Source organism: Thermobia domestica, chromosome 7, assembly GCF_964235325.1.
Source record: "Thermobia domestica chromosome 7, izTheDome1.hap1.1, whole genome shotgun sequence".
NCBI classification, from domain to species: domain Eukaryota; kingdom Metazoa; phylum Arthropoda; class Insecta; order Zygentoma; family Lepismatidae; genus Thermobia; species Thermobia domestica.
Genome location: NC_137460.1, coordinates 232323653 through 232344170, shown reverse-complemented (window position 1 = coordinate 232344170; position 20518 = coordinate 232323653). Strand labels below are relative to the sequence as shown.

The 20518-nt window shown below is 36.4% G+C and overlaps 1 protein-coding gene across 2 annotated transcripts in view; it reads left to right on the top strand.

Annotated features, from left to right (window-relative positions):
- The window catches only part of LOC145690725 (uncharacterized), a 123019-nt gene that overhangs the window by 61524 nt on the left and 40977 nt on the right, over nt 1-20518 (top strand). For both annotated transcript variants that reach the window (XM_081765901.1, XM_081765902.1), the window contains 2 exons: nt 6676-8814; nt 20036-20323. In XM_081765901.1, the coding sequence (XP_081622027.1) occupies nt 6676-8814; nt 20036-20323 (2427 nt within the window). The remainder of the gene's footprint in view (nt 1-6675; nt 8815-20035; nt 20324-20518) is intronic.

The window sequence follows — 20518 nt, the reverse complement described above, 5'->3', positions numbered from 1 at the left end:
CCATTCTTTATTGAACTAAATGTTTATCTCATTAGCAGAGTGCTTCGAAACGACAAACTTTTTTTCTTTTCTTGAGTGAAATTACCAACTCGTGATTTTGGCTGCTAAGAGTATTTTATATATATTTTTCATATAAATGATTATCAACGCTTGGAAACCTTTTTAAATATGAAGTTGTTACATTGCAGACCAGGTGCGAGTCCACCACACCGACGCTTTATTATCTCAACTACGGTGGGAACTGTGTTTATAATTTGTGTGAATTGCAAACAGAATGGTCAATCTCCACAATTGACAATCTGTGTTCTTTTTAATAAACTGTTTTATATTGGACTAACATGTGAGAATTCATTAGTTATAAACTGAATTCTTAAAGTTGGTCTGCAACACTTAATTGCAGTCTCGAGTTCTTCGTTTCTCACGGGACTAAAAGATGTGTTGCCAGAACTACTCAATATATCATAACTATATTTGCATCAAGTATGAATATAAAACTTGTAAATTTTCCATAGCAAATCTTAAAAGACCAACCAAAGACATTGTGACGGGATCTCCCCGAGTGTTAGTAGAAGTGAGAAGTTGGCGCTTGGTGTTAATAAGGTAAGGCACGTAAAAGCTTCCGTCTACGAACTTATGTTCTAATATGCATACGACTTCGACTAAATATTAAATTTTTTGTGTGATTACAACCACAGCCTCAACAGAGAAAGTGAACAAAATGTATTCATTGCAGTTTTATAAAGTGCGTCGTTTCTGAAACAACAAGACCTCGCTCGAAAATTGGCGCATTACCCAGCCCCCATACTTACTGTCCCTGTTTTAGAGTGAAAGCTTCACTTCGACATATATAGTGTGTTAGTGCATGTGATAAAAGGAATAACCATAACGGCTATATTTTAAATTCTTTCATTTGCCATACATATATCTTGTGTTTTTTTTTTCTTGTCGTACTAAGCGTTTCATATTTCTGAAATGTATGCGTAGTGTTGTTCGCTCAAGCGTTTATGCTTTATCAAATGGGAATTTGTTTATCAGTATCCTTTCTTTTACTACATATACAGGGTAGTAGGTAACTCCATTGACAAACTTTGGAAGGTGATTCCTTATATGAAATGAAAGAAAAAAGTTCTAATAAAAAACGTCTCCTTTTAGAGTTATGAGCTGCCGAAAATTCGAAAATTCACGTTTCGAAACGCTCTGCCTTAGAAACTACAAGACCGATCACAAGCGGTTTAAGGAATTACGCAGGAACTAGTATGCGATCTATCTAAATATCCATCTCAAGCGAGTCAAAATCGGGTAAATGACGTAAATAAGATTCAACAAAATTACAATAAACACTTCAAAATGAAAACCAAAATCTAAGATTAACACTAAAAAAGAAATATAACATATTGATTATAAGAATATTGATTATAAGTGTAAAACGTCATATTCTACGCATGAGATTACATACTAGATTTCAATTACAGATATACAAATGTATATATAATTAACAACTAAAAATTTTCTTATCCTGAGCATCTCAATACAATCTTCTTTTTTTTTTTTTTAATTCTAAAAGAAAATCAAACATTAATTGTAAATCACATATAGTAACGTAAGAATTTGGAAAGTGGGAAGGGATTCAAAAAAAAAAAATTAAAACAATAAAAGATTCTATTATTAGGCCAAAAATATCTTTCTACTGGCTGAGGGTGCGGAAATCTCAGATTTCAAAATGCCAAGATTTCGAATTACTTTCAAAATGCAATTCCCTTACGCATATATATATATATATATATATATATATATATATATATATATATATATATATATATATATATATGAAGTAATAGCTGCTCTTTGCTGAACAGTTACAAGCTAAAAGCAAGAAGGAAAAATGAATACATGTTTATCACCTAACAGTCGAAAGAAAGATTAAAAGAAATGCGTACTTCTTTTCCTCCTTTTTTTCGTTGGTAACTGAAAATAAAATAAAAGTTGCCTATTATTTGTTGTCTTTTTTCCTGTGGTTACTATTTCTGTTTTGATTATTACGATTATTGTTTTGTCGATTTCTAAAATTAGTGTTCTTCCGTTCAGGTCTAGTGTTGGAATTATCGCACGAGTTGCGATTCCTATTTCGCTCCTCATTATTGCTCTGATCACGTGATCGCGAGGGTCGATTCCTGTTGTTTCTACTATTGTCATGTCGCGTATGACCTTGGTTCTGATTCCTGTCAATTCTCATATTGTTTACACGCTGATCCTGGTACCTTTGATTATTGCTCTTATTATACGAAAAATTTCGTTGGTAACCTTGGAAATTAGAATTTTGATTACCATTATAATTATTACTCTGCTTATATTTTTCCTCTCTACGACCTTGCTGAGCATGTAAAGTTTCTAACTTGTGAATTGCGGCTAAAAATTCTCTGGTATTGTTACATGAATGAAGGAAGAGTTCAGTTTTAAATCTATTAGGCCAAGTTTATATTACGTCTGTAAGTATGAGAAATTCAGGCAACTGTGGTGTCAATTTACGAAGTTTATTGAATTGATCAAGCGCGAAATCATATACAGAATTATGTACCTTGGGATCGAACCTAGTACTCGTACAGGTTGATAGCCTGTGTTGTACTGTAGCTTTTCCAGCGAAAGCTTCAATAAGTGCTTACTTGATTTGCTCATAGTAGGTGAATTCATCCTTCTTGATATTATACCAAATTAATGAAACTCCTTGTAACAAATGTGGAATAAGCTTAAACAGCTTTACCAGAAAGGTTGGCTAATTGAGCTGTAAGCTCTAGCCTTTGTAAATAATTGTGAATTGATTTGCTGGAAGGATCACCCTGAAACTTAGGGAAACACTGAATTTCTTTAAGCATGACATTATCTTTAAGTTTCGTGTTTTTTCTCTGACGATTTGTGATAGTAACATTTTTTTGTGCTTGCGCCTTCGGTCATATACAACCCTGATTTCTGAATCGTCACTAGCACTGTCACTACTGCTGGTGTCTTTACATTCCGAATAAGCCGAAGCACTATAGTGCCTATTACAAAATTGTGTAGGAATATCTGTCTCTACTTGGGGCTCGGATTCCGGCGCTCTATTTTCGGTACTTTCTATTCCCTGAGCAAGCTGTACCATATCACGCCTAATTTCTTTTATGTTCTTATCTATTGCCCATATTTCAGCACGACATTCTGCAGTAAATTCATTTTTTACTTTCATATTATAATCTATTAGTTTCGCTTCTTTGTGTACCATTTTAATGTCTTTTCATTGCCTTTCTACATGTTCGGAAATTTCTTCGATACGGTCATGCATCTCATCTAATTTATCGACTGTGTCTATTTGTAAACTAACGCAGTGCTCCTTATTAGTCTGACACACATCTCGGGCTGATTCCAACTGACCTTGGAGGGACTGTGTGCATTCGTGCAAACCTCCTAAGTGATTCTGGATTTTACAAACTTTTGTTTCTATATATCCTACATGATGGCTTGTTTCTTCAATTTGTTGCTTAACTTCGACGCTGGTCTGTGTGGCAAGTTCGATTGCCTGTTTAGCACTATGACTAACTTGAGCAAGTTTGTTGCGAATCTTAAGTGTTATGCCATCATATTTTTGCTCAAGGATTTCGTTCCTACGTTTCCTTTCAGCTTCTACAGTCCTAATACTTTGTTCTAATCTTTCGTTATTTTCGTGACATTCTTTTTGCACGACAATTCCCGGCGGGAGCTCATGTGGTTCGGATTCCACGTTAATCGGTAGGTCCACGTCTCATATAGCCTCGCTGCTGAACGGGACGCTAAACTAAAAATCAACTCAATCAACTCATCTTTTTGCACGACATCTAACTTCTGACCTAATTCGCTCTTTAACTCAATAAAATTCTCTTTATCCTCGTCTACTTTTCGTTCTAATCTAACAAAATTATCTTCGCTTTTATCTGCTTTTTGTTCTAACCTGGCAAAATTCTCTCTAAACTCAGCGCAGTTCTCTTTAAAAAGTAAACTTATCTTAGTAATCAAATTTGCTTTCTGGTGTGCCATCTTGGACAAGAATAAACTTAAAACGTATGATTAGAATAAAATATACTATCACTAAAGAATATGATTAAAATCACCTGAAAGATTTTTTTTTTCAAATTCCTGGTACTAAGCTGAAAGAGAAATGGTATATTAAAATATTGATCTTATAAGTATTCGAGCACCAACGGTCCAGGGTTCGAGTCCCTGGTCGGGCGCCATTTATTTGTACTCGCGTGGTCGTGATCTGTCCCCCGTTGCCCTCCGTGGTCCTGCCAATGAGTATTCTCCTGAGACCTGGACTTACCTGGGTAGGACCTCTCCAAGAAAGGATTACAAAATTGTTCCCAAATTGCTCGTCGGTCTCAATGTTAAGATGAGCATTAGGCACCGAGAGGATCGAATGTCTCGTCTCGAAAACCTCACGGACAATCAGACGGTCATCCAGACCATAACATACACAAACATCACTCATACACACAACGAAAACACACTGGGTTAAATGACACTATATTTATTAGAATACGATTAAAAAAGATAACGAAGAGAAACGATCACAACACTTAACACTGAATACGTATAATTATTTCCATTATTAAAATCACACTACTTTTTCACTATGCTGTAGCCCTTTATCGCTTTGATATATATACACAGAAGATTATAATTGAGATTTCACTATAAATGCTTTTCTCACACCATTGATGCACTTGGGGGATTAGCACTGGGGGAAGTGTAACCGGGATAATCCCACGTAGTAATTTAGTTGCTGCTCCAAACAGTCCTGAAGAGTCGACACGAGTCTTCAGCAAAATTGCATAGTCTCCAAAGTGGAATGCTAATGTTGGAGGGCGCGTTTATAACTTTACGCACTAGATATAAGAACCTGGGACGTATTGATTAGGGCTACCCGTAAGAAAACGTCCTTTACCGGCCAATAGCTTGTTCCCCGTAGCACAATAGTATACTTGATGCTTGACGCGACGTGCGAGGTTGCTACCTCGAAACATGGAGTAACACTCCCCGAACCAAGAGGTTCTAGATACGAGCTGCAATGGTCCATTAATCAATGTTGGCAATTCATTCTTAAAAGCACCTAGGTTAAATCCCCTGTATGTACATGCAAATAGATCATAAGAAAAAGAGTTGAGGACAATTTTAGTCCATTGGCCACGACGCACGAGACATTGCGATAACTCGGGCGTGTTAAAGAACAGATAAGGAACTGGAAAAACGATGTAGGTGGCGTCGCTCTGGTGTACGAACATCTGGTCTACTCTGATGTGCTCTAATCTACTGCAATATTTCCATAAACGATTAAAGAAAGCACTTAATTCAGTTCCAAATAACTGTAGAATATATACTGTGCATATTAATAAGTCAGGGAGAAATACTGAGAAGCTTCGTCGCTTACTGAAATGTTTTCACCACAAAGCAAGATTTTAAATATATATATATATGAACAACAATGAAAGACTTCTTTGTTCAATTGCGTGGGAAAGAAGCAATTCCCACCGAAGAAAGAACTTATTTGCGTCGCAGAATAAAGTATAAATCGAAAAAATAATCACTGTCTACGAAATATACAGAGTGTCCACAAAAAATACTTCTATAACCTGGTAGCGGTTATATTAGTTCCTAAGTGAAGTCTTGATCCGACTACGGTAGGTCCCATAGTTTTGGAGCTATGGACCTTTAAAGTTCATTTTTTCATGTTTTCGGTAGCTTATAACTCCGAAAGGAAGCATTTGTTTACCCGGGTTGGTCTGTACTTTTCATCTGAATCACCTCCCAACGTTGTCGTTGTTTTTTTGGATATATATATATATATATATATATATATATATATATATAAAAGAGAACGTACAATTTTTTGTCCGCTCATCACGCTAATACGGCTGAACCAATTTCTTTCATTTTTGGGGGTTGTTAGGATTTGGACCCTAGATGGTTTTTATCATATCACTTTAATTTTTAATTACCAGTGTCTTGAGATAATTGACCATTCAGGTGTCCACAAATCCTTTGTTATTAGTTCATCATAGGTAAAAATAAACGTATTTATATGCAACCCGCATGACCGTGTCACTCGGCGGGTTAACATAAATGACAGGCGATATACAGCGGAAAATAGCTTGAATCTTCTGTTTAAAATTTTTTAATTGATTTGCTTATTTTTACAGACACTTTTACAATATGCCAGCACCGGGATGACCGCAGCGAAGCGGGGCGGGTTAACATAAATGACAGGCGATATAATGTTAAGATTTACTGCAATCTTCTATGGTTTTTATCATATCACTTGAAAGCGAAAAAGTAAAAATTATCTAAGTAACAAAGTTTATTGCGTTCCGGGGTGACCGCAGCGAAGCGGGGTGAACGCTGCTAGTATATATATATATATATATGTGTGTGTGTGTGTGTTGTTTTGTAGTATTGTTATATTAACTGTAATTTTCTAATAAGGAATATTGTATGTTATCCAAACTGCCATGATTTGAATTCAGTTTAAATGACGTGAAGGTAAGATTTCTTTGATTGTTATCTCCTCAGTAACTAGTAAAATAGGTTGGAAATAATACAGTGATAGTAATTGGAGAATGACAGCATATATATTATGTCTGAAATTTACAAAAATATTTCTTGTTTGTTTTACAGGAAGAGAATCCAGAAATATATGATGAGTCCAGTGACACAGAATCTGATATTAGTGGTCTTGGTGCATCGCCTCGAAGCAAAGTGGATAAATCCAATAATTCGTGTAAAAGCAGTGCCGGTGTAAATGACAATGACGCTTCTAATAAATACCAAAATTCGGAGACACTATTAGCTTCGTTGCTGCACAAAAATGGCGGATCGACTGTACTTTCGGTTCCGCATCCACTCAAGACAGAAACACCTATTCCTATTGGAACAGTTTTAATGCCACCAAGCGTGGGGTCATTTAGTATACGAAATACTGTACAAAATGAGAGACTTGTTCCCAACATACTACAACGCAATAGTACAAACATAAAATACCCTCTTCCTAAAAAGAGCGTCTCGCCGTCCAAGTCCAAGCCACATTACGTGCCATTACTTCCGAAGCCACCAGGTTTTACTGGAGAAAACCTTACTCCTACAGACGTAATAGCTGCATTTTGGCGTCCTAAACCAAACATTTTACGATCACATCCCGTTGCAAAAGTTCAGAATACCCCTTCAGATGTAAGCAGTGTAGTTGTACAGAACTCAGGGAAAAGTATTAGTCAACAGTTGTCTCCGTGTTCAACTATGTCCACTGCCAGTAGTCCAAGCGGCACCGTCAATTCAACAGTCAGTAGTGGTGTTGGTAGTCCAATGAAGTTACCAAATATTGTCAATAACAGTCAAAATACTCCAGGAACGCTAGTGCCTTTGGTGAACACCACTTTGAACCAGAATCCAGTCTTAGTGAATTCTAATATTATCCAGGGTATTACAGTCAATAACACTAGTCAAGGTCTTCCATTAGGTTTTATATTAACAGCACCAGTCATTGTGAATACGAATAACGTGATGCCAAATACTCCAGTAAAGGACCTAACTGTACGCACGAGTGGTCTGGAAGGCACAAATAGTAATTCAACTGCAACTTTAACACTAAATCAAGCATCTGTACCCGAGTCTTGCAGTAGCCAGCGCAATACGGAAATTAGTACAGGAATTAGTAAAAGTTCTACAGTAGTTTCTTCAAATGTAACTAATACTCAAGCTGGGATTACGCAAAACTCTCCCATTGCATTGAGTCCGATGTTAATACCTGCCCAAAATTCTAAACAACTTCCCATAAATCAAGCATCCAGTAGTGCAGATGTTGGAAACGCTTTAACAAGAAATGGTAAATCTAATCGAACTACGCACATTGTTTCTTCCACGATGAATTCGACAGTAATTAGTACGAAACCTCCAGTTATTCCAGTTAAAAAGGTAGCACTTCCTGCAAATGGAAATTCGAGTGAGTCAGGAGGCGCTGAAAGTATGTCTGAATCGTGCAGTACCCAAAGTATTGTTGGAAACAGTGCAACAATAAGTGGTAATTCTGGGATAATTTCTTTAAATTTAAATAGTGCTCAGTCTGGAATCGGTCAAAATATGTCTGTTCCTCTAAACACAGTAGTATTAAGCGGAATGCCCTCGGTGGTTCCTGTTGGAGGCCCTGCTATCAGTGGGAATTCAAGCGGTACGGAAAGTGTGAATAGCAACCAAACAATGAAACTCACGTCGCTTAAGTCTTGGTGTAATCAGAAAAGTGTTGGAGGAGCTGTGCAGAATTCCCCCAACACTCGAAATCCGGCGGTGCCCACAATAGTATCTCTTCAAAATCCCATCAATGTGAATTCTGGTACGAATCAAAGTACAGTCTCTGTTACCGACGCTAGCCACAATGTTGCTCCGAAGTCTTTAAATAATATTTTATCCGGAAATATTGCTAATACAACAGTACCTGTTCCCTATATGCTTATTTGCAAACCGGATGGAGAACGTATGCTTGTTCCTATGACTGTAATGCAAACTCAGTCCAATTCTATGGCTGGAATAAATAAATGTGTTCCAATACTGCCAGGCCCAGTACCAAATAACTCATCATCTGCACAGAAAATACTAGTAACTGGGAATAATGGAACAGTGGATCAAGCCAGCAATAAGAACATCCCAAAAGATCGTCAGCATGTGACGTCAGTCAACCAAAAGAAACCCAGTGGTAGTGATGAGACGAACATTTCAGATTACAAGAGAAAACTGCGGAACTTCAGTAGGACCCATAGTGCTGCGAATGTAAGTTTTTGAGGGTTTTTGTTCTTGCAAGATTTAACACGTTGACTGCCATGTGTACGAAGTTCCATACATAAACAATATATAGCACTTTGTCGCGTTCGTTTTACAGGTGTGTATGCAATTACATACATGTGGCGTAGGAGTCAAAATTTAATGTCCACACCGCGTATATGCAAAACCATACACAAAGAAAATGATACATTTGTGGGTCCAAAGAAAAGCGAAAAAAGTATTACTGGCGGACTGTTGCTCGTAGCGCACAGGTGATAACGGTCAACAGATATGGTGGCAGTCAAGGTGTTAAATTGTAACTTAATCTTGTGTAAGTGTAAATCTGTGTCGGTGTTTACTGCCAGATTTTCCTTCTATACAGAGTACATAACTTATCAATGATTCAATAACAAAAAAGCTGTAATCGAAACTACATAAACAGATCAATTTTACTAACCCTTTTGTGTGCTGTAGTTACGTTTGCTTGGTATCATTTGGAAAGCTTTCTTTGCTTTTTACTTCAGCCAACTTTTAAATGTCAATATTTCACGTATACTTCGGTTAGTTTTCTCCAGAATCATTTATTTATTATTTATTGATTGCTAATCGGCTTTCAATATGTTGCTAACACACGAAATAAGTATTCGTTTTGAAATTGGCTGGAAGTAAAAGCAGATGAAGCTTTCGAAATGATAGCAGGCAACGCAACTATTATCTGATCGGTTTTACATCTAAACCACGATAAATAAAGCCATGGACAACTAAAGTACGCTGGTTTGCTGTTGACCTACCGACGCTTGTACTCCTCCATTTTTATTTATTACTTTCGCTATGAAATAAACTAGGACATTATTCAAAAGGACATAAATAATAAAACTAGGACGTTATTCAAAAGAACATAAATAATAGAAGTCAAAAGGACAAATAATAAAACTAGGACATTGTTCAGAAAGACATAAATAATAGAACTTAGAAGGACATTAATGAAACTAGACATTATTTAAAAGGACATAATAGAAGTCAGAGGGACGTAAATAATAAAACTAGGACATTACTTAAAAGGACATAAATGATAGAAGTCAGGACATAAATAATAAAACTAGGACATAATTCGAAAGGACATAAATAATAGAAGTCAGGACATAAATAATAAAACTAGGACATTATTCAAAAGGACATAAATAACAAAAGTTAGGACATAAATAATAAAACTAGGACATTATTCGAAAGGATATAATAGAAGTCAGAAGGACATAAATAATAAAACTAGGACATTATTCGAAAGGACATAACAGAAGCCAGAAGGACATAAATAATAAAACTAGGACATTATTCAAAAGGACATAAATAACAGAAGTTAGAAGGACATAAATAATAAAACTAGGACATTATTCAAAAGGACATAAATAACAGAAGTTAGAAGGACATAAATAATAAAATTAGGACATTATTCAAAAGGACATAACAGAAGTTAGAAGGACATAAATAATAAAACTAGGACATTATTCGAAAGGACATAATAGAAGTCAGAAGGACATAAATAATAAAACTTGGACATTATTAAAAGGACATAAATAATAGAAGTCAGAAGAACATAGATAATAAAACTTGGACATTATTCAAAAGGACATAAATATAATACAGATTACACTAGTCAACAAATTTTAACTTTTTTCCTGCCACATGAGAGAAAACACCTAATCTTAAAGGAACTGTGGCCGCTGAATTCGAATCTGCAATCCGTTTTTCTCTATCACGAACAGCTTTCCCGTGACAGAGGGATTTTCGGAAAATTTCCCCCAAAATTTCCCTTTTTCTTCATTTTTGTACCTCTAGCTCGGGTACCCTTAGGCATATAAACATACAAATTATGTTCTACGTTAGCTTGATTTATACCTAGTAAACCCTGTAAGTTTCATCTGAGTCGCATCATTCTTCATTGAGAAATAAATATATTTCTATAAATATATGCTATGTGTACTGTCCATTTTACCATATACAATAGGTGCAGAAAAATCACATGTAACTTCCACGGGAATTACAATATAAGCAAGGTTTATACTTCATTGGATTTGTAATGAAACATACTTTACAATGATGTATACACCATGTCCGCCATTTTTATAAGAGAGAAATTCTAGAGGGATTTTTCGGGAAATTCCCTAAAAATAGATTTTTTGTCTCATGTCACTGTTCATATAGTGATACAGAAACGGGAATTGCGCCAGATTAATCCTATTGAAAAACTGATCTTTAACTCCAAAAGTATACAACAAAATTCTAGTTTCCACGCCTTTTAAACGTTATTCAAGATAGTAAACAAAAAATTAATATTGACCCACAAAAACAAATATCAATAACTCACAATGGATCAAATGCACAACTGCTTTACAAAGTATGAAAATAAAACATTTGTACTTACAATTAATTCTTCCTTTTGTAGTGCCAGTCACTTTCTCTAACTAAAAACCAGCAGTAGTCGCCCATCATATGAGGATCCCATTTACCTTGATAACGTTGCTCCATTTTTTGAATGTCCTGATGGAATCGTTCCCCTTGTTCGTCACTTACAGCTCCTAAATTCTCGGGGAAAAATTCCAAGTGGGAATGAAGAAAGTGAATTTTCAGGGACATTCTACATCCTAACCTTTGATAGCTATCCAAAAGCTCTTGAACCAATTGACGGTAATTTTCTGCCTTATGATTTCCCAAAAATCCATACACCACTTTACTGAAAGCTCTCCAGGCGGATAGTTCATCATTATTTAACTTTGTCTCAAAGATGTTTTCCTTTAATAGTTTCCGAATTTGGGGCCCGACGAATATCCTCTCTTTTACTTTCGCGTCACTAAGTTTTGGAAACTGACTTCTAAGGTACGCAAAACCTTCTCCATTCTTGTCCATGGCCTTAACAAAGTTTTTCATTAAGCCTAATTTTATATGTAAAGGCGGCAGCAGAATTTTTTCTGAATTAACTAAGAGAGATACTTAAGATTGTGTTTCCCAGGCATATATGTTTCTCTTGGGGACCATTCTTTTTGAATGTAGTGTGATTCAGTTGCCCTACTGTCCCACAAGCAAAGAAAACAACTATTTTGTAAATCCTCCCTGAAGCCCCAGTAATATAGCAATGACCTTTAAATCACCACAAATTTGCCAACAGTACTTGTTATAATGTATCACAGCTAACAACACAGACAAACTTTCATAAGTTTCCTTCATCTCTACGGAATATGCCATTGGAATTGATGGTTTAGTGTTCCCATTATGTAGCAAAACAGCCTTAAGGCTTGTTTTAGAGGAGTCGATAAACAACCTCCATTCTTCAGGGATGTGTTGGAAACCTAGTGCATCCATTAAACCATCTATATTTGTACATGCACAGAGGGAATTTTGCATTATATAGTAACCTGAAAATTGTTCATGTCGGTTTCTGAAAATTGAAATTCTGATGGTAGGAGCCAGTAAATTCCATTCTTGAAGTCTCGATCCGAGCAACTCAGCTTGTTGCTTACTCAGATTTAGATCCCTCACTAAGTCATTCAGTCTGGACTGGTTAACAAGAAGAGGTGTGTTTTTGGTTGGGCTATAGTTTGGATCAAAGAAAGTTGATAGTTCGGGCAACTCATCTACTTGCTCTTCTGCTGGAGAAGATTCTTCTGACTGTGCGTATGGATCAGGGATTAGAGTTCAGGTCCATGTGGTATGGGTTTTAAAGCGGATGGAACATTTGGGTACTCAATATTAGATTTTGTTCGTTTAGAATGACCTCAAATTTTTGTTAGACAGAGATAACAGTCTTCAGCATGACTGGTTGGTTCTCGCCAGACCATTGGCACCGCAAAAGACATAGCTCGAGTTTTATCGCCACTTTTCCACTTAATAAGAGTAGAATAGCATGTTACACAGCACACATGAGGAGCCCACACATTTTGTCTTGATCACCCACATGACACCTAAAATAGCTATAATAAGCTTGTTTTAACGTTTCTGTTAATGCACGGCGCTGACTTTTCACAGTATATTTTCCACACACGTAACAGAAAGTGTTCGGTGAGTTTTTACACGCACGCCGCGATCTCTTCATAGCGGGGAAAGAAAACAAACACGCACACGCACTTACGACCACTTGTCACAGGTAAATCCAAGTTAAAACTAAACCTACAATATGCATGCAGTTATACAACACTTCCCTATCTATTTGCCATGGACCTGACAATTTATCAGTAGAGTCCGATTTTGCGCAGCTTTATTGCATCAGCTAAACACGTGTTGTTGTACAGCTGTATCAATGCAATCACATGCCAGGTGGTAGAAAACCACAGACGTCTTACTCCATGTCGTATACTCTCATTTTTCGTATTTGTGCCTGTATGGGTAAATGAAATGTTTTTTTTTTTTTTTTTTTTTTTTTCGGTGCAAAGAACGCAACATTACGTCTTAAAATAAGTAGTATAAACAACATACATGCAGCTATATTTATTTCTCTAGAAATAATAATGCGATTGTCCTGAAACTTGCGAGGTTTCTTAAGTATAAATCAAAGTTTTATATGGTGTCATTTTTGTATTTATATTTCAAGGGTCAGTGGTGCGAAAATTTGGAAAAAAGGTATATTTTGAGGGAATTTCTCAGCCCCCTCCCCTTGTCACGCAAAAAACTGTGGGTGATGGAGAAAAACAGATTGCACTTTCGAATTCAGCGACCAAAGTTCCTTTAGGATCAGATGTTTTCTTTCATGTGGAAAAAACCTTGTTTACTAGTGAGCTATTAATTTATTGAATTGATATAAATCTATATGCTGGCGCAACCCGCTTCTGTATCACTATATAAACAGTGACATGAGACAAAAATCTACTTTTTTAGGGAATTTCCCGAACAATCCCTCTAGAATTTCCCTCTTATAAAAATGGCGGACATGGAGTATACATCATTGTAAAGTATGTTTCATTACAAATCCAATGAAGTATAAACCTTGCTTGTATTGTACTCGTGATTACATGTGATCGTGGAAGTTACATGTGATTTTTCTGCACCTATTGTATATGGTAAAATGGACAGTACACATAGCATATATTTATAGAAATATATTTATTTCTCAATGAAGAATGATGCGACTCAGATGAAACTTACAGGGTTTACTAGGTATAAATCAAGCTAACCTAGAATATAATTTGTATGTTTATATGCCTAAGGGTACCCGAGCTAGAAGTACAAAAATGAAGAAAAAGGGAAATTTTGGGGGAAATTTTCCGAAAATCCCTCTGTCACGGGAAAACTGTGCGTGATAGAGAAAAACGGATTGCAGATTCGAATTCAGCGGCCAAAGTTCCTTAAAGATCAGCATTCTTCTTTCATGTGGCAAAAACCTTTTTGACTAGTGTTATCTAACAATATTGCAGTGAAGCATGTTTAAAGAAATAATAGAAGTATTACGTTTAAGTATGTGCAGTGATTTGGCTGCGGTAATTCACTGTGTGTGTGTTCTGTTTTTAAGCCGGATAGATGACTGACATGAATCCTGTTCCATGAGTTTTGTGGCGAAACACAACGAGCGAAACCTTTACGTAGTTTCGAATACGCTGCTTGTGTTAAATGTGTTTAAAAAGTTGTGCTTACTAACGAAATTTAATATATATATTCTTTTTCTTAACTTCGTATTTCCTGCTGCAGATGCTCCGCACGATAAAAGATTGTCGAAATGTACATGTATAACTTGATCCTCCCCCTGCGAGAGGGAGTACTGCATCAGTAGCCAATTATAGTTGTAAACAATGGAAGAATGAGAATAATTTTCTTTATGTCCGTTTAGAGTTAAACTGGAACAGATAATAAGCATATAAAAAGAGTGAGTGAATATGTTTTATTTTAACAAAATGTATAAGTTTTTATCCTTATATTTTGAAATTTTACCTTTGTGATGGAGAACAGTGTGTCAGTAAGAAAAATACTACTTTACCATTGTTGCTCTTTGTCATTCCACGTATGTAAAACTTCTTCCTGATCTTGCTGAAGCGACAGATAAAAATTAATTACTCTGATTTTGACAGGGAGGGAAACTTATTTTAAGACATAGTATTGTGTAAAATCTAAATTTTGACCCCGGTTCGCTTCCACCTAATGCTGAGAAGGCATCTGTTCCTTTTAATCAGTATCAAATACGCTACGAACAAGTTACCAGTTTTACTTTTCATCTGTAAAAGCAGTATTGATTATTATTCACGTACGAAAGGTTTGACTTTAGATTTTTTTAAAATTGCATTTGTAGAAATATATAAACAGTTTTTATAAAGTAGATTTCCATGATTTTTTTTTTCATTAAAGGAACCAATCCTGTTAAAATTCTACCTTTTTAATTTTTTTCTTTTTAATGTATGATCATTTCTTTACAAGAGAGTTGGACGAGAATATGTTATATTTTCTTATCATTTCAAGTTCTGTCGTTATCGTGTGTTAGTAATCTTTTTCCCCACAAATTGTATTTGCCCATACATTGCATATTAATACGAAATTTTTATATAAATACAGTGAGTACCCATTCGATTACCAACTCTATCATCATTTGCAGTTCCAACATCATTTTATAACTCCGACTACTAAGAAAACCATAACTGTTTAATTTAATTTATCCTCACACTAAAAGATGTGTTCCTTGTGTCACTAATACAGATAAATGTAAAAAAATGTTCTACGATAGGCAGAGCCATTATGAAAGTTATAAATAATTCTTCAGATATGTTTACATAATGCTGTATCTCCGCATGTGTGGGGATTGATGGTGGAAAAAGGGACACAGAAATTCACGTTTATTAGACCATGTGCCTAAGCGTGGTGCGGAAAAAAATTGTTTTGATATCTCTCAACTTATCTGGAATGAACCATAGTCAAGAGAAAGGCATAGTACAAAGTACATCATATCCGTTTTCGCTAAGACGTTTATCAGCTACAGAGGGGAAGAAGTAGAAAAAAAGAGAACATTAAAAGCTGTGAAGCGTCCAGTGTTTGCTATGTTGAAATGAATGGTCACATGATATTGGGCTAAAATTTTATAATGTTAAGTGGAAGGAAATAAAAATTAGTAGAAAAACTGAATTTGTCGAGTTAACGGAGACGAAAATGGGAAAGTAAGACCAGAAAAAGAAAGACTGAATGAAGTGAAGAATTAAAAAAAAAAAAAAAAAAAAACAGAAGAAGAAGAAGAAGAAGAAGAAGAATTATCTGTTCTCAAGAATGGTAATTTGGAAGTGGAAATAATAGACACAGTGTAAGAAGGATGGTGACATTGGAAGAAGGTATGTGACGTTCTGTGTGACTGCAGAACCACTAACTAAACTAACTAACTAACTCTATGGCCTATGGAACCCGGAGGTTCAGTACCGCGCTCACAAAAGCTCTCCACTGACTTCTATCCTTAGCTAATTGCATCCAGTTTCTACTTTGTATTCCTATCTCTGCGAGATCCATCTTAATATTATCCTCCCATCTGCGCCTAGGTCTTCCTAATGGTCGTTTTCCTATGGGTCTACCAGTCAAGACTTTGAAAGCGTTTCTACTTTCTTCCATTCTAGCTACATGGCCTGCCCACCTAAGCCTCCTAGACTTGACGACCCTAACAATGTTGGGTAAACCGTATAAACTATGTAGTTCCTCGTTATGAAGCTTCCGCCATTCCCCATTCTCGTTCCTCTTGGGTCCGAATATTCTTCTCAGGATCCTGTTCTCAAATACTTTCAGTCTATGTTCTTCCCTCAGAGTAAGCGACCATGTTTCGCAACCATACAGAACAACAGGCCTGATTATCGTTTTATATATTTTAAGCTTCAAATTCCTCGACAGAATTCGTGACGACAAGAGATTTTGAACCGAATAGTAACACTAATTCCCTGCTTTTAGTCGACATTTAATTTCTTCGTGAATATGATTCTCGTCTGTTAATATTGATCCTAAATATTTGAAAGTATCCACTTTATCAAAAGTGTTATTTAATATTTTAACGCCTCCACAATTTGCAGTATTACGGTCCCGACGCACTTCCATGTATTTAGTTTTCTCTGCATTTACTTCTAAACCCATGTCCCTGCAAGCGTTTAATAAGATCTCTGCATTTATTTCTACTGTTCTCCTATCATCCCCTATTAAATTTACATCATGAGCATATGCCATAACCTGGTGAATGCCGTTCAACTCTAGGCCCTGGTTGCTATCTTTGATTTTCCTTATGGCGTATTTCAGCACAAAGTTAAATAATAATGGCGACAACGCATCTCCTTGTTTCAGGCCATTTTCGACGTGGAAGCTCGTGGACAAAAATTTTCCTACCCGGACTTTACTTTGGGATTCACTTAAACATATCTTAATTAATCTAATTAGCTTTCTCGGTATTCCAAGTTCTGTAAGAACGTTGTACAATGTTTCTTTCCTAACCGAGTCGTAAGCCTTTCTAAAATCAATAAATAGTTGATGTACCGGGGTATTGTATTCCCACTTCTTTTCGAGTATTTGGCGAATGGTAAATATTTGGTCGATAGTTGATCGATTTCGTCTAAATCCGCACTGATAATCTCCAATAATTTCATCTGCGTATGGGGTCAATCTTGCTAACAGAATATTTGAAAGGATTTTATAGGATGTTGACAAGAGAAATGCCTCGATAATTATTACAGTCAGTTTTGTCGCCTTTCTTGTGAATTGGAACAATGATTGACTCTTTCCACTCTTGTGGCAATTCTTCCTTGTTCCAGATAAGGAGAATGAGTTTGTGTATCTTGTTCCACAATTTTTCGCCTCCAGCTAAAATTAACTCAGCCGGAATTTCATCTACACCCGGAGATTTGTGTTTCTTTAATTTCTTTATAGCGGCTTCCACTTCTATTCGATTGGGTTCTGGAATATACGGTTCTGCGGTGTGTATCTCCTTTTCTCCACGCACATTAGTTTTTGGCTGCGTGTTCAGCAAATCGTCAAAGAAATCTTTCCATCTATTTAAGAGGCTATCCGTATCAGTGAGAACTGTTCCGTCAGATTTCTTTAATATATAAGCACGAGGTTGATAGCCTTTCTTAAATTCGTTTATCCCCTTATACATGTCCCGAATATTTTTATTTTTACTATTATCTTCAAGTTCCTTAATTTTAGCTTTCAAAAAATCCCGTTTCTTTGTTCTAAAGGTTTTGGAAGTTTCCCGCCTGATATCTGCGAAATTTTGTGTAGTTATTTCATTCGGATTTAGTAGCCACCGTAATTTTGCCTGTTTTCTCTTCTCTGCTAATTTAATGCATTCTTGGTCGAACCATGGTTTGTTCCTACGTATTTCCGCATGTCCCAATTTTTCTATTGCTGAACTTTTAATGCTATCTCTAATTTCAATCCAAGTATCCTCAACACTAGTGCACTCCGAGTCTTCTAAAACCGAGAATCTATTCGAAACTTCAATCTGGTATTCCTCTCTTACCTGGCTCTCTTCTGATTTCTTTAAATTAAATCTCTCCGTTTTCGGACATTGAGTATTACCTTTATTCAACGATAATCTCTCCCGTATTATCGCTGCTACCAGGTAGTGATCAGTGTCACAATCAGCCCCTCTAAACGACCGGACGTCAATTATGCTAGACTGTCTTCTTCTATCTACTAAAACGTGATCAATTTGATTATGTGTTTTTCCGTCTGGTGATGTCCAAGTGTATTTATGAACGTCGCGATGTGGGAATTTTGTACTCTTCACGATTAGGTTTTTGGATGTTGCAAAGTTCACGAGTCTAACACCGTTGTCATTACTTTCCTTATGCAAACTTTCGTTCCCTATAATCGGTTTGAAAATATCCTCTCGTCCTACCTTCGCATTGAAATCCCCTAATAGAATCTTCATATGGTATCGCGGGAGTTGGTCAAATATCCGTTCCACTTCTTCGTAAAAACTATCTTTTATATCGTCACCCTTATCTTCAGTTGGAGCATGTACATTTAAAACAATAATATCACACCACCGTCCCTTAAGAGTAATAAAACAAAGTCTGTCAGTAACAAATTGAACCCGTTTAATTGCTGGTAATATTCGTTTGTGAACGAAAAACCCTGTTCCTAACTGGTGATTTTTATTTCCTTCCCCGTAAAAGAACGTAAAATTTCTGGAATTCTCAGATCAATTTCCTTCCCACCTAACTTCCTGAACTCCTACTAAGTCCATCCTGTATTTTTCTAACTCACTCGTTACAGATTTTAACGCGTCTGCCCTATAAAGACTTCTAATATTCCATGTTCCAAATCTCATGTCCATTTTCTTTTGCTGATGTCGTGCCAAGTTATCAGTCCTTGTCCGAGGCTTTTGTGAATGTTTCTGAACAAGTACCTTTTTTTACAGGATGAGGGTGTTAGCCTTACCCAAACCCCCAAGCTGGAGGACCACTCCTAGTCGTCTGTCCGCGACTGCTTATTCAGTATATTCGCAGCTAACCTCTATATCTAGAGGCCTTCTCCTCGATCCTCAACCTGAGGACGCGCCATGCCGTGGTGACAGGAACCCACGTTACACGGCTGCAGAACCACAGTAAAGAATAAATGTACGATTTAAAAAACACTGGTTAGGCCAGGAATGAAAGCAGAACTATGGCCAATGAAGGAAACATACGAAAAAAAAAAAAAAAAAAAAAAAGCAAGAATATTACCGAAATGAAAATATAGCATCTAACACCGTCTGACTGGATGCTCAGCGCCCTTTACATGTTCTTTGATTCTCGTCAACACATTTGTTTTTGTCTTTCCGATATACTTTTGTTGACATTGACAAATTGCCATATACATGTCTGGGAATTTCTCCTTATATTCTCTGCTCTTTTTTAATGCAAATTATTCCAGGGATACTCATTTGTGTTCCTCCAGGTTATTAGGTTATGTTTAGGTTAGAAATTAGATTTCTGAGCTTTCGGCATCTATGGCCATGTTAGCCCGTCACGATGAGGAATGACATCCTTAGGCGATTACGCTGCTCTGGGAATTGGGACAGAAAAAAGGAAGTGGTCGGGGACCAATATGTGAGTTACCATCCCGGCATTTCCCTCGTATGAATGAGTAAAACTCAAGCAAACTTCAGGATGACTCGAGCGTGTAAGAACTTTTGCAGTTTTGCGACTGTCTGTCCCCACCAGGAATCGAACCCACGATCGCTCGCACTCTTTTTATTCTTGTTGCATATTGTATATGTGAACTCAAACTTACGGTGTTAAAATCCTTTCAGAATGAAGACACGTCTAAGGTGGTGGATATTGCATCCCGAGGAAACAACGAGAACCAAAGAACGAAGAGGAAGCGATCAAGTTCACAAGTTGCGCCCGAAACTTCTCGAAAGAGATTTGTTGAGATTGCTCCGGCAAATGTACCACCTGATGTCGCAAGGACTATAACAAATAATATTTTATTAGGCAATAAACCATTATTGGTGGATTGCAAATCATCTTCAATCAAGCTTTATAACTTTCCTTCGACAGGAGACACATATCTGGTCTCAGACAAGGCGTTCTCTCAGGTAAGTTGTAGTGCTTAGAGAAGCTTTATATACTCGCTAGAAATGACAGAGTAACTGGGATATTTGTAAATTTAATATACATCAAATTTTGTTGCCATAACAAAAACATGTACATTGTAAATAAAACCGTCAATCACAGCTTCACCCATACATATAAATTACTTTAAGTATTTTGCAAATTTCTAACAGTAGTAT